Raw genomic sequence first — 14392 nt, 5'->3', positions numbered from 1 at the left:
GTATTATAGTTTTTTTGTGGATCTAATCAAAGAGGTCTGTTGTGACCCAGTTCTGGAGACTCTTAGAAGTCCTAAATCGAGGAGTCAGCAGACTGTGTTGGCTTGTCTCACAACTGTTGGTGGCCTTGAGCCTGCAGTAGCTTGTACATGACACTATCCCTGAATGTCTACATCATCTTCCCTCTATGTACTTCTGTCTTCCTGTCTCCACATCCAGATTTGCCTTTTTCATAAGGTCACAGTTACCTTAGGCTCACCCTAATGTCGTATTTTATCACTTCTGTAAAAACCATGGTGTGTGTGTGTGTGTGTGTGTGTGTGTGTGTGTGTGTGTGTGTGTCTATGAAGGAATGTTGAGGCTATAAACAGTCATTGGGTATATTTCTCTCCTACTTTCCCCCACTTATTTTGTTGAAATAGGATCTCTCACTAAAACTGGAGCTCACATGGCATTTTACATTTCGGCTAGGCTAAAGGCCAGCAAATCCAAGAAGCCTCCTTTTTCCTGCCACCCAAGTGCTTCCTGGGCATCTGAACTCAGGTTTTCATGCTAGCACATTAAGCACCAACCCACCAATTGGCTTCTCTACTCTCAGACTCTATTCTTAATGAGGATCAGAGTTCAATTTCTCTTTCCTGAAAGAAGCAATTTAACCCACAATATTGCAAATGTTGTGTTCTCTAGAAAATGTTCTGCTGTAAAAAAAAAATTAATAACTTGTCATTTCTCAATGAGATAGATTTCAAGAGATACTAAAAACACACTTGACAGGGAGGCCCCTTTGCTTCACTGCACTTGACATTCCTAGCCGTTCTTTAGCCAGATCGGCTGAGTGGGGTTATTTTTTTTTACAAAGACCTGTTTTTTTCCACAGAGAAAGGCTCAGAATCTTTACCCAAAGTGGTATTTCCCACATATGCTTTCAGAATTGAAAATCTTCCCTTCCTGGCTCGTGACATTTTTGTGGGGCCTCCAGAATAGAAATAACCCAGCAGACCTCAGGCAGTCAGCATACCTTCCCCATGTGACAGCATGCTGCCAACGCCCCCACTGTTTATGTGTGATTTATTATCCTCCCAGGGTTCCTAAATGCAGGCAATAAAAACTGGTTTAGAATATTAATATGACATGATCCAGGCCAGCCTGGTCCAATCGACGTTTGTTTACTGGAGATGGTGATAATTCTGCAAGAGTAAAGCGAGAGTCATTCTGTTAAGTATTTCTTTTAGCTTCTTTAGCGCTGTTGATCTCAGTCTGCTGGGTTGATAGTGGTGCTGATGAAAAAAAAAAACAGTTTTGCCAGGCCTGATTTCCACCCTGAAGTTAAGTGTCTTTGGGAGACAGAGGCAGGATCCCATTCCTAATAAGTCACCTGGGTGGTTCTCACGCACACTCTGTATTTGAGGACCAGTGTCTTCTATCATCCTCCCATGAGACAAGGCATCGTGTCGTTTGAGTTACATGATTCCCAGAGGCAGAGACTGTCCAAGGCTGAAGGCAGGGAGAGCCGGGTGCCAGGTGTGGGGCAGAGAGCCCAGAGATGGGCTGTGGGCAGGGGAGGAGTCCAGCAGCTGCGGCGTGACGTGACATCTGCTGAACAAGGGGAAGGACAGTGGGTTCCAGGAGTGGCGGGAGGCCTAGTAAGGGTTGATGGCTATACATTTGTCAGCAGGTGGGCTGAACTAATGAATGGTTTTCTGTCAGTCAGAAAATCTGGCGCCCAGAGGACATCGCTGTTGGGATAGGGTCCAATGGTGAGTATATACCATGTGCATCTTTCTGGGTCTGGGTTAACTCACTCAGGATGATCATTTCTAGGGATTGGGATAGATGCTGGGACTTCCTATTGGGATTCCAGGTGAGAAAGGTATAGGGGAACAGGGAAATGGAGGAACCCAGAGGGTCCAGAAACCCTACAAGAAGACCATCAGGGCTGGCAGATCTGGACCCAGGGGCCTCTGATTAAACTACTGTACCAACCAAGGACAATGCGTGCAGTAAACTTAGACTCCCTATTCCAATCTAGCTAATGGACAGTACATTCTCCACAGTTATGTGAAGAGCAGGGACTGACTTTGACATGAACTCTGCTGCCCCCTATTTGACTATTTCATCTTGATGGGGAGGCCTGGTGACACTCAGAGGAAGGGTAAGCAGGCTACCAGGATGAGACCTGATAGGCTGTGATCATATGGTGGAGGAGGAGGTCCCCTTCTGTCACAGGCCTAGGGGAGGGGAATAGGGTAAAAGAAGGAGGGAAAGAGGAAACAGGAAGATACAAGTGAGGGGATAACAATTGAGATGTAATCTAAACAAATTATTTAAATAAAAACTTTTAAAAAAAGAAAAGAAAAAAGAAAAAGTGGCTCCTCAGCTGGCGTAGAGAAGAGCTGAGGGAGGGGCTTAGCCCGTACTGCTGAGGGCCTGTTCAGTGAGATGGGGCCTTGAGGCTCCTTGGGCAGCTGTGTGAAAACCCAGATTTCTGATATCCAATTGGCCCCCTGAGAGCTCTGGAGACTGTATTTTCAAAGTCCGCATGCGATCTAATGTGTCAATCACCCAGGACAGCATTAAGACATCGTTCACGAAGAGTTGTGGACCTTGCAGCGAATCTTAGCTTTGTGACAACCTTGCTTCTGTTATTAACCTACTCTGAACCACCCTTGATTTACTCATTAGATGAAATGCTCCTTTCTGCTCACCCAACTCTTTCCTCCTTTCCCCTGTCTCCCTTTCTTTCCTTACTTTACCATGCCTTCTCTAGGTCTCAGTGTGTAGCTTATTTTTAGTCACATTTGGATACATGGTAAGCGTCAATCAGTGATAGCTCATGCCCTGGGAGACTTGAGATTCTCAACCTTCCTAGCGCTGTGACCCTTAAATACAGTTCTTCATGTTGTGGTGACCCAAGAACCATTATTTTCATTGCTACTTCATGACTTTTATGACTCATAATGTAAGGATCAGTGTTTTCTGATGGTCTTAGGCAACCTTAGTGAAAAGGTCATTTGACCCTAAAGAGGGCATGACCTACAAGTTGGAAACTGCTGTTTTAGAAGGTAATTTGGACAAGGCATCTACTTACCCCTTGGATATTGAACTCAACAGAGGGAACCAGTGGTTAGACCTGAGTTATAAGAGAGTGCCTTGGCCTTAGGTAATGCTGGTTCCTGGTTTTCCAGAACTAGGAAAATAATATTGCCTGAAATATATTGACCTGCAGGCTTGTATTTGGTATAAAATTGTATGCATTAGGTACTATTGTCTTTGCTTTACATGTGAGAGCAGGAAAACATGGAAAGAGGCATGTAAGTTCCTGCCTGTCATGCATCAGAATATCTGGGAGATGCGGCTCGGGGTTTGTTCTTAGCCTTTTGAGCCAAGGTCATAGTGGCCCTTGGAACTCCATGCTGGGCCTTAGAGGAAGCTATTCGGGATATTTCTGTGCTCCACTTTTATAGATGTAAGCCGACACAGCTACTTCATAGTGAAGGTGGAAAAGCATGCATTCACAGATTAGAAATTAACCCTTAGGATATTTTTGCTATTGCCAAAAGCTTGACAAGTTCACAGGAAACCCAAAGCACAAAGTTGCTTTTGTACTGAAAATTCCTTGTCCACTTCCTATTGCATTCCTGTGGAAGATCTGACCTTTGACCTTCGCTTGGCTCTTTAGTACTTAAAGGACTTTTCTGCCCATAGTCTATGCTTCACTGATTCAATACTCATCTAGTTTGTGTGAATTCAAATGTCTAACCAAAATCTACCTCACTTTACACATGAAGTATGTGTATTAATAAATATAATCATTTAATTCAGAGGTCATGTCAGAATCTCAGCCATTTGTAACTATTTCCTTTCCTGTCCTACTCACAGGGCACACTCTTCAGTAGAAGGACAAACACCATAGCCAGTGAACTGCCAAGCCCCCATCTTGTCAAAGAGAGCAGCCGGACCCAATTTTCGTCAGCACCTCCCAGCACAAGCCTCTGGGTCACAGAAGAAGAAGAAGAGGCCAGAGTTTTACACTTTCCAAAGACATTGAACACATGCTGAGTGCGAAAGGTTACTTAGGTTGTCTTTGTTAGAATCTGGTTAGTTTGCAAAACAAACTGAAGAGGTGTGACGTTCACTGAAGAAGTCACACGGACATACTCACAGTTTCAACCACATAATAGATGATGGTTATTGGAACAGCCAGAACATTCACCGTAGAGCAAGAGATATAGCTTGAGAGGCTACCAGACAACCCAACAACCAAGGAATGGATGACTACAGATATCGGGACAACTATGAGGGCTATGCCCCTAGTGATGGCTACTACCGGGGCAATGAGCCAAACCAGGAAGAAGATGCCCAGAGTGATGTTACGGAAGGCCATGATGAGGAGGACGAGATCTATGAGGGCGAGTATCAGGGCATCCCTCATCCAGATGATGTCAAGTCTAAGCAGCCTAAGATGGCACCCTCCAGAGCAGATGGCCTTCGGGGCCAGGCAGACCTGATGGCTGAGCGGATGGAAGATGAGGAGGAGTTGGCTCACCAATATGAGACCATCATTGATGAATGTGGCCATGGGCGCTTCCAATGGACCCTCTTTTTTGTCTTGGGTTTGGCATTGATGGCTGATGGGGTGGAAGTGTTCGTGGTGAGCTTTGCTCTGCCCAGTGCAGAGAAAGACATGTGTCTGTCCAGTTCCAAGAAAGGAATGCTTGGTAAGTAGAAACTTCCAAAGGTCTTTTTCCTTGTGACATTTCTATATGCAAGTAAAGGAGAATATATACAAATATACTTACATGTAAATGTATATATATATTTATATAAAATATATACAAATATACTTACATATATATGTATATATGTATGTATACATACATGTTTATATAGCCTGTTACTGTTAGACACTTTAAATGTGCCATAATGTCCTTCAGAGTTATACTTTTATAGTCACTTTGTCATTAAGATGATATTGTATATTGGAAATCAATTGATCGATTTATTAACTCAAACTTACATAACTAGTATCAGAGCTTGCTTTCCTATTCAAGTCTGTTTGATTCTTAGCTCTTTCTTTGATCCTCAAATCTTGTTTTCTTGAATGGCAAATTATTCTCCTACTAAACCATCTTCTGTATCCAAGTAATAGTAACAATACATTTTGGAAGAAGTAAATCAGAGGTCTCTTCCATCATTCCTTCTTTACATGTCTTCCCGGAATCTGGTGGCATCTGCTCCCAGTTTCCCTTGTACTAAGAGTTGGTGGCTGAGTGCCCATGTGCCTTGGATAACTGATGGGCTTGGGTGTGCCCGCAGGGATCCTGTAGGCAGTTGGGAACCATGGTGTGAAGCACAGATGGATTGGGAAGTCAGTTAGCAGACCAGCACGGTCAGATCCAAGCCTCAGCCATCAGCGCTCGAGGCAGAGAGGATTTTGTGAAGTTACAGAAGGGATGGGCATGAGTGGTGTGGAATAGGAGAGATTCATCATAAGAGAGCTAAGGGCTTATCTCGATTCCCCAAATGTTCTGGAAAACATTTAGTGTCCATACAGAGCCCAAGAAACATGCAGCTATTGAGGACTTGTCATGAGCCAGTTTCTCATTCAAGATAACGAATATTTATGGCCCCCAGGACTCCAACATCTGTCCAGCCATCAAATTCATTAATTCAACAAATAGGTATGTATTTCTAGTCTACAGTATGCTGGTACCCGTGATATGGTCTTGGAGAGAAAATAGCTCTTGTTTCTTAATTCCAGGGAAAAGCACTAGGCTGTGGGACTTGAGATCTTGATTTTGGAGGAGGAGCTAGCAAACATTTTTGAACAGACTGAGATAGTAATCATTTTTGAAGCCCAGATGGCCTCTCTCACAACTATCCAAATCCACTGCTGTGACCGAAATTGTCTGGAGATAATCCGTAACAAATGGGTGCAGTTGTGTTTCGGTGAAACCGAGGCTGAACTCAGGACGTGGAAGCAGGAGGACCGTGAACTTGAGGGCAGCCTGTGAGAACATCACAAAATCGGGGCCAGGGCTGTAGTAAAACGCTTATATAGAGCTATACAAAGAATTGTTACCAGTGAAACAAAACAACAGCAACAAAATGTCCAAAACTAGCCAAGCAAAAGAAGCTGTCTCTGGACCATTGAAACTGTCTTGCACATTTATGCTTAGCGATAATGCCACTTGAAATGGTTAGAACTCCATCCGGCATGACAAGGAAAATCAAAGGACACTGAATATATATGCACAGAAGCAATTCTTTGAAAAGCATGCGTGCCATTCAGCTTTTAAAAGCCAGCCACATTTTAGTGACATGTGTGAGTCCTACATGTGCGCATACACACTATCCAACCTTAAATGTTGAATACTAGATTTAAAAAATTTATTTATTTTTACTTTTATGCGCGTTGGTGTTTTTGCCTGCATGTTATGTCTGTGTCGGGTGTCAGATTCCCTGGAACTGGAGTTACAGACAGTTGTGAGCTGCTGTGTGGGTGCTGGGAATTGAACCTGAATCTTCTGGAAAAGCAGCCAGTGCCCTTAACTGCTGACCCATCTCTCCAGCCTAGAATAGAAGATTTTTTTCCCCAAAGGGCACATGAAAGAACAGAATTTCCAACTGAAACCAATCCACCCTTAACTGACTTTAGCATTTCTTAGTCACCAGCTTGTTCTATGCTGTTCCCAAGTGAAACCAGAGTCCTTGTTTATTCTGGCAATGTCAATAATGGTTTCATGCCTATCAGTCTCTCTGGCACCGTGGTGCCCAGAAACCTCATTAGCAGAACTGCAGTATTGTGGCAGCTCCAGCTTTTCCCAGGGTACATGCTGGGCAGGAGCCTAGGGAATGTGTTTATGATCTGGAGAGCCCACACTGATGCAGTTCTGCCCCATGTTTACCACGAAGATGCTATGACTCAAACACATAGATGTTGTGCAGAGATTTCTACCTTGGGTGCTCAGGAGACATGTTGTGTGGTTAAAAAAAAAAACCATGAACCTAAATGGATCCAGGGAGGTGGATGATTGAGGGGCTCAGAGACACTTTGGATATTGGCCATATGTAGAAATAGATTCAGAGAGCTGTATCTAAGCCCACAGAGATAGTTAAGTGGCAAGCAGAGCATGGTGGCAGGACTGTCTTTGAAGCCTTTGAAGAAGTTCACTCTTCTGTACCATCCTGCCTTGGTCTTAATCATGGACTGTGGAAAAGAAGCCAAGCCCCGTGCAGGCTTCACCATGTGCAATCATGCTATAGTGGATAATAGCTTGAGCACTGGGTTTTGACCGTGAAAGTTTGGCAGCCAGCTATGTTATTGTCAGTCAATGACCCTAGGAAAGTTCCAACTCCTGCGACTCAGTTTTCCCCAGCAATAAGTAAGGACAAGGACACTTCTGTTGTGAGGACTGAGATAACACAAGCAAAGGAACAGTCTGGATGCTTCCTATACAACTCAGCCCCCATCTTTGTGTCATGGCACCTTCCCGCCAGCGTTTGCATGGATTCTGATTGAGCTGATATAATGAATGGGGGCAACCTGGATGTCAGGGCCAAGATGCTTGGATTTGAAGTATCACTGCTGACTCTTAGTGAGGCAGCCTCAGAAAAACTTCAGCTGCTCTACTCTGTGCCCAGGGTTCCCTCGCCTGTAAAATGTGGATTATGGTGATGCCTGTTCAGTAGGATTTCTGTGGAGATGGATTGAATTCCGCCATACTGGAATTTAATGTAGTTCATAGGGATGACTTATTGCCTGTAGGAGCTCAAGATGTCTTTATAGCATTTGATTGAAGTTATTACTATCATTAACCTGATTGCTTGGGAGTGATGAGCCACCCACGCTCAGGGCTAGATCTGCTCCAATGACTTTGCACATATCCTTCAGCCAAGATGATGCCTTGTAGACTCTTAAAGTCAAGCTGCTTGGCCTTAGCTGGCAAAAGGCCTTTGCATTCCAGCATTAACCCCGAGCATTCTCTCTCCTGTTTCCATTGTTTTAAAAAGAAATTCTCTTAAGTGAAACCTCAAGTTTGACTCTCAGTTACTGGTCTAAGAAGAAAGTAACACAGAGAACAACCCAGGTCTAACTCACAGATCATTTTATTTTCTTCCTGGAAAGAAACAAATAAGTTCAGAAAAATTAAAGAGGCCCCCTCAGTATCTTGGTTGTTTCTCTTGAGTGTTGTGTTTTAGTGATCCCCTCATGTACAAATGCCTCACTGGGCAGAAAATAGGTTCAAGAACATATTGCTGGCACCGAAGGCTCAGCCATGCTTCTATCCAGTGGTGGTCACCTTTAAGACAAGGAGAATGCATCCACTAGTTAATTAAGCACCTCCTTCATTCTTTGATTCTCTATTTCTTCCATGTATGTGTGTGCACACACATGTGTGTTGCACATACATGTGCATGCCCATGCTTTAGGAGGCTCAAAGTTGATGTGAGGTGTCTTCCTAGTTTTCTCTCCACTTTATCTATTGAAGCAGGGCCTCTTGTTAAACCTTGGAGCTCACCAATTCTGGCTTGTCTTGCTGCCCAACTTGCCCTGGCAATCTCCTGTCTCTGCCTCCCAAGCACTGGGATTGCAGGGGGTTGCATGGGCTGCCCAGCCTTTACATGTTCTCTGGGGGACCCATCTCGAGTCTGCATGCTTGTTCGACAAAGACTTTATCTGCTGAGCCATTGGCTCATTACTTCTTTTGAAAACAGAGGCTGGAGAGATGGCTCAGTCAGTGTGTAGGAGTTTCTGCTGAACCCACGTTCAGTTCCCAGCATCTAGCGGGAACTGCACCTCCAGTTCCAGGGGATCTGACATCCCCTTCTGGGATTTCTGAGCGCCAAGAATGTAGGTGGCACATTTATATACACACAGTCAAAATATGTATAAAAGGAAAGTGATAAACCTTTTTTTGATGGTTTTTGATAATTGCTATTCATTGACCCTAAGTGCTTGAACACCTTAAGTGTGTGCTCCACTCTGAGTTCCTTCCCCAGCGCCTTCCTTCCTTTCTTCTATTTAAAAAAAATGTTTTAAAAAATGTTTTGGTAGTAGCTCAGGCATAGCTCAGGCTAGCCTGAAAATCGCCATATAGCCAAGGATGGCCTTGAGTCCTTCTGCTTTTACCTCACGAGCACTGGGATTATAGGCATATGTCTTCATGCTTCACATTTGATTCATTTTTGAAAGAAGGTATTTGATTTTTAATTCTGTACTTGTGAATAGGCATACGCACATGAGAGTGCCACCCTGAAGATGCAGTTCCATGTGGTTATGAGCTGCCCAGTTTAAGTTCTGGGAACTGAAATCCAGTCCTGTGGAAGAACACCAAATACTCTTAACCACAGAACTGTCCCTCCACCCCCACTTCATTCACTTAACAAATAATTGCTGAGCATCAGTGCGTGCCTTTTCCATTTCTGGTTGATAGAAATGCAAGACAGACCAAGTATTAACATTCAGAGAGTTCTAGTCTCACAGCAGAAGTTGAGATCATATGTGAAATATAGACCAACAGCACAGTACAGTGCAGTTGTGCAGTGCAGTATTCATTGGTGTCACTTTTCTCAGCTAGGGAAGAAACAAAGGCAGTGTGAGCGAACAAGTCTCAGAAAGGGACATTTTGGACTGAGGGGCCTTGTTTTTCCTGGCGTTGCTCAGCTCTGGCGTGGGTCTGTGACCCTGGCCTGATGTGAACATTATGAATTCTGGTGACTGATGAGTGGAGCTCAGCGATCCCTTTCTCTCTCCAATTTCACACTGTAGTATGTATGTGTGTGGAGGTCACATGACAGCTTGTGGGAGTCAGTTTCCTTCATCCACCATATACGTCCTGGGGACTGAACCCAGGCCATTAGGATTGGTGGTGGCACGTGCCTCTACCACGGAGCCAACTTACTGGCCCTTTTCTACCTTTGGCTTTTTCTTCCCTTTCCTTTTTCTTTTAACTTCCTTCTAGGTGATAGTTGTGCTTTATATATATTAGGAAAAACAGAAACACCTCATAGGCCTGGTACTGTAATATTGTAACTCCTGCTACTAGGAAGGTTGACACAGGAGCATGGATAGCCTGGATAATTTAATCTCACAATAGAACATAAAAACATTATTGAGGATATAGCTCAGTGTTATTATGCTTGCTTAAAACATAAAAGATCCTAGGTTCAGGCTCTAGTACCACTGTAAATAAATAATAAACAAACAAACAAACAAACAAATAAATAAATTTGCCTAAAGCAATGGCTTTCACAGTAGAAAGTTCTAGACTTCCTGGTGTGATGAAACATTGATTTACTTCTTTCAGATGATATCGAGTGATTCTTAGTTAAGGTGACACTTAACATGGATGACATGAAAGACAAACCACTAGCATCCTTTTTGTGGGGGCTTGATGAGGTGATACCTGCTTTTTACCTTATAAATAGGGTACCTTCCAGCTTTATGCCTATCAAAAGAAAGAGAGCCATGCTTGCCTGCAAAGGTCTGTTAGTGAATATTTCACTGCATGTTAGTTTTTCTTGCTGTAGTGGAAAGTCCTAGGGCATCCCATGCTTCAGCTAGTATTTTGATCCTAAGAGGGAACCCCTGGGACTTGGAGTCTGTCCTGACTCTGGAGAGGACATAGAACAACATCAAATGAGCTTAATCCACTGGCATAAGTTGTGAGCTCAATTTTCATGGTATCTCAGAAATGAATTCATCACTCTGATTTCATGAAAATTTATTTTATGATCATTTTATATACAAATGATTGCTGAGTGTCAGGGCAGAACATTTGGTGTATGCGCCTCTTTTTGTTTTTTCTTCCTAAACTTTAAAATCAGCATTCCAGTTAGTAACGGGAGAGGAGTCCCAGGTCCAAAGACCTGGCACAAAGCACGCCCTCCAGCATCTACCACAGCTTGTTTTTATGCATTCCTTTGTGTGCTCAATTTACTTGGTTCAGCTGCTCTTGCTTACCCTCACACAGACCACAGGATTGCTTAGCATAGAACCAGAGCTAAAGGCTCTCCTGCTGATCACCACATGTGGCAATGACAGCTTGATTCCACAGGCGATGGAAACCTGTCAGGTGGTAAACGGCTTGCAAGACTATGCGGATGCTGAGCCTGGGTGGCGGCTGTGGCTGACCCTTAGCACCCACCCAAGAAACTGTAAAAGAATACAGACCTGGGGCGGGAAGATGGTTCAGTTGGTAATGTGCCTGCTGCATAAGCATGAAGATCTGAGTTTGCATTCCCAGACACTGTAAAAAGTTGGAGGTGGTGGCCTATAACTGTAACCCTGTCACTGGAGGAGCGTGGTGGCCGAGACAGGTCAATCCCTGTTGTTTGTCATCCTGCCAGCCATGTAGCCAAGTCAATGAACTTGAGGTTCAGTGAGAGAATTTGTCTTTAAAAAAAAAAAAGTGTGGAGAGCATTGGAGGAAAGGCAGTTAATATCTGCCTCTGGCTTCCACACACATATGTCTGTGCACATGCACACACTTACCTTGGCAAGTACATTCACTAAAACATGTGTGCATTTACCCACACAAATATGAATACACTTATACTAGCAAGCATACTGTACACGCAGCATATATCACCCCCTCTGTCACACACACAAACTTAAACACATACTTAGAATACATACATGCACACATGTACACGCGTGTATGCCCATGCACGTACACACACACACACACACACACACACACACACACACACACACACACACAATGTATATCAGGTTCTAGAGTAGCCTCCCTGGCTTTGATTGGAGTCCCTACTGGTGAGATATGAGTATGGCGTGGCTTTGTTGGGCCCTCAGGGGTAAAGAAGATCACAACTGTAGAGATGCCAAGGCCTGTGCTCTGTGGTATGAAAGATGGCATGATTCCCAGGAGGCCTTCCTTCTAGCGTTTTCCTTGATAGTTTGTTTATCTGCTATCTGGGCCAGATTGATAAGACGGATATGCATCCGAATCATGCTCAGTGCTTTACAGATTTTCAACCGTTTTCCTGCTTTCTCTCATTTTATCTTTCAATGACCCAGGGAGGTGAGCGGAGTATGAACTCCCCGTTCCCCAGATGAGGGAAGTGTTGCTTGGAGACCGTAAGTGATGAATGCTGGGACCCACTCCCTAATGATGTCCTCTGGCCCTGTGTTCCTTTCATTGCTATTCATCTCCACGTGGGTTACTTTCTGCTAATGAGGTTGGAAGGTTGATTTTTATCATGTACAGATTTCTTCCTGGGATGCCAAAGAAATGGAAGCTAAAGATGCAGTGATTTCCCAGAGCCTGTACTCTCTCTGTTAGCTTTCTTCTAATTTCAAAGCAAATTATAATAGTTACACCGCCACGACCTAGAATTGTAATTTGATAAGCTCTCTCCTTGCATCAATTCTACATGAATATCAGATCTATGGCATCTGTAATCCTTATGGGAAGGTAAATATTGTCTTCATTGAAACTGTTCTATCTAACTTCACCTATTGTTTCTCCTTTCCCTTGCTCTACCATCCACGGAAGACCATGCAGGTGCCATTGCATACATACTGTTAACCTTTTATGCAAAATTCATCATCTAGTAAGTGAAGGTGCTGGACTTCCAGCCATGTGCTGGAACCAGTGACAGTCCCTCTCTGTAGATGAGAAGAGTCTCAGCCAGCTGTGTCACAAAGGCCAGGGGACTTCAGGAGTATGTAGTAATTCCTTGAGGCATAGACTGTCTACCGAGGACAGGCTTCCAGAGTTGGAAAACAGCACTGGCATCCTGCTTCAGGCCAAGAAAGATGCCCCCTAGGTAATGTCTGTTACCGTGGAAACACCACAGCAGGGGAGGCACAAATACCTACCCTAAATTCACCTCCATCGAACACATTAGGGGGGAGCACTTGGATCCCATGTGGGAGTTCATGACTATACAGCTAAAATGGCCTTTACTTATAAATCTTAAGCTGAACAAGCAGAGATGATCTGATTTTTACTGTGCAGAGGCTTGATTTAGTTCCTGGAGGAGGAAAGGTCAGTGTCACATTAACGGTGTGGGGGGTTGGGGGGGTAGGAAAGGGAAAAGATAGGTTCTAGAAGTGCCATGGCCTTTGACATGCCCTCTGGGGTTCACTGAACAGACAGGATGTGAACACTGCCTTCTCCGGGGCAAGCTGGCCAGGTTGCTCAGCCATGCAGACTGAGCACTTTCTGTTTCACTGTGGGAGATTTTGCTGACTCAGGGGCACACATTAATCTCTGTTGGGGATGTGCAGAAAATAGTCCACAGAAACTTCCTCCCTGACCTGGCTGGCCACTCTGCCTCATCTCTCATTGGCTCTGTGAACGAGAACTAGTTTCTTCAAAAGAGGATATGTTAACTGAGTATAAGTCTGCCACGAGGTCTAAATCAGTGTTGTAGAACCATGTGAAGGGGAAGGGCGGGGTGGGGGGGTGGGGCTTCTGGGATGCTCTTCATTCCCAGCTTCAGGGAACTGAGCCCCACAGAGCAAGTTAACTTGGTCAAGGTCATGAGTCCTAAAACTAGAACTGACTGGGCCTCCTTGTTACCTGGCTGTCATAGTTAGGGTTTCTATTGCTGGGATAAAACACTGTGACCAAAAACAACTTGGAGAGGGAAGTCAGGCCAGGATCTCAAGGCAGGAACCTAGAGTCAGGAACAGAAGCAGAGGCCAGGAACGGGGTGCTGCTTACTGGTGTGCTCCTCATGGCTTGCTCAGTCTGCTTTCTTATACACCCCGAGGACTACCTACTTAGGGTAGCACTGTCCACAGTGGACTAGCCCTCCCATAGCAACCATTAATCAAGAAAATGCCATACAGATTTGCCTATAGAACAATCTTATGGAGGCATTTTCACAATTAAGAGTTCGTCTTCCCAAATGACTCTAGCTTGTGTCCAGTTGGCAAACACCTAGCCAGGACATTGGCATAGAACTCTTTTTTTCCACAAGTTGTCTTGCATTTTGCTCCTAAGAAATAACTATATAAATCAGTCAGATGATGTTTTATCTGCATGGCTTCTTTTTATAGGAGACAATATGTGCATAGGATATATTTGGCTGCTTTTACCAGTGGCTCTGAATGCATTTATGAAGGCATCACTTATTTTCTGCTTCATGAGCTTCCAAGTATGTTGCTCCAAGCATTGATTCAATGCCTTGCTGGTGCTAGGGCTGTGAGGTCCACGTCTTCGCCATTCCTCACGGTCACAAGGTTAGCACCACAGTTCTGGGTACCCACTCCTCAGGACAGTTTTCTAAGTAGATAAAGGAGAGAGATGGTGGACAGCCTTTGTCTCCCTCCTTGTTGCCTTTTAGTCTGCCATAACGCATTGCTCGAAGGCCTCCGTGGGATGTCTGTCTGCTCCTTCTCTTTTTGGATTATCACTG

The 14392-nt window shown here is 44.3% G+C and overlaps 1 protein-coding gene across 7 annotated transcripts in view; it reads left to right on the top strand.

Annotated features, from left to right (window-relative positions):
* The window catches only part of SV2B (synaptic vesicle glycoprotein 2B), a 184897-nt gene that overhangs the window by 103962 nt on the left and 66543 nt on the right, over positions 1-14392 (top strand). For 5 of the 7 annotated variants that reach the window (XM_084801455.1, XM_084801450.1, XM_084801449.1 and 2 more), the window contains exon 2: positions 3878-4716. In XM_084801455.1, the coding sequence (XP_084657581.1) occupies positions 4266-4716 (451 nt within the window). In that variant the 5' untranslated portion in view covers positions 3878-4265. Of the gene's footprint in view, positions 1-1705; positions 1756-3877; positions 4717-14392 lie in introns of all 7 variants that reach the window. The other 2 variants (XM_084801452.1, XM_084801451.1) reach the window with 1 other exon arrangement.

The sequence above is a fragment of the Acomys minous genome, assembly GCF_964271855.1.
Source record: "Acomys minous genome assembly, chromosome: 2".
In the NCBI taxonomy this organism is placed as follows: Eukaryota; Metazoa; Chordata; class Mammalia; order Rodentia; family Muridae; genus Acomys; species Acomys minous.
The sequence above is the reverse complement of the archived record's forward strand: the minus strand, read 5'-3'. Positions and strand labels throughout refer to the sequence as shown.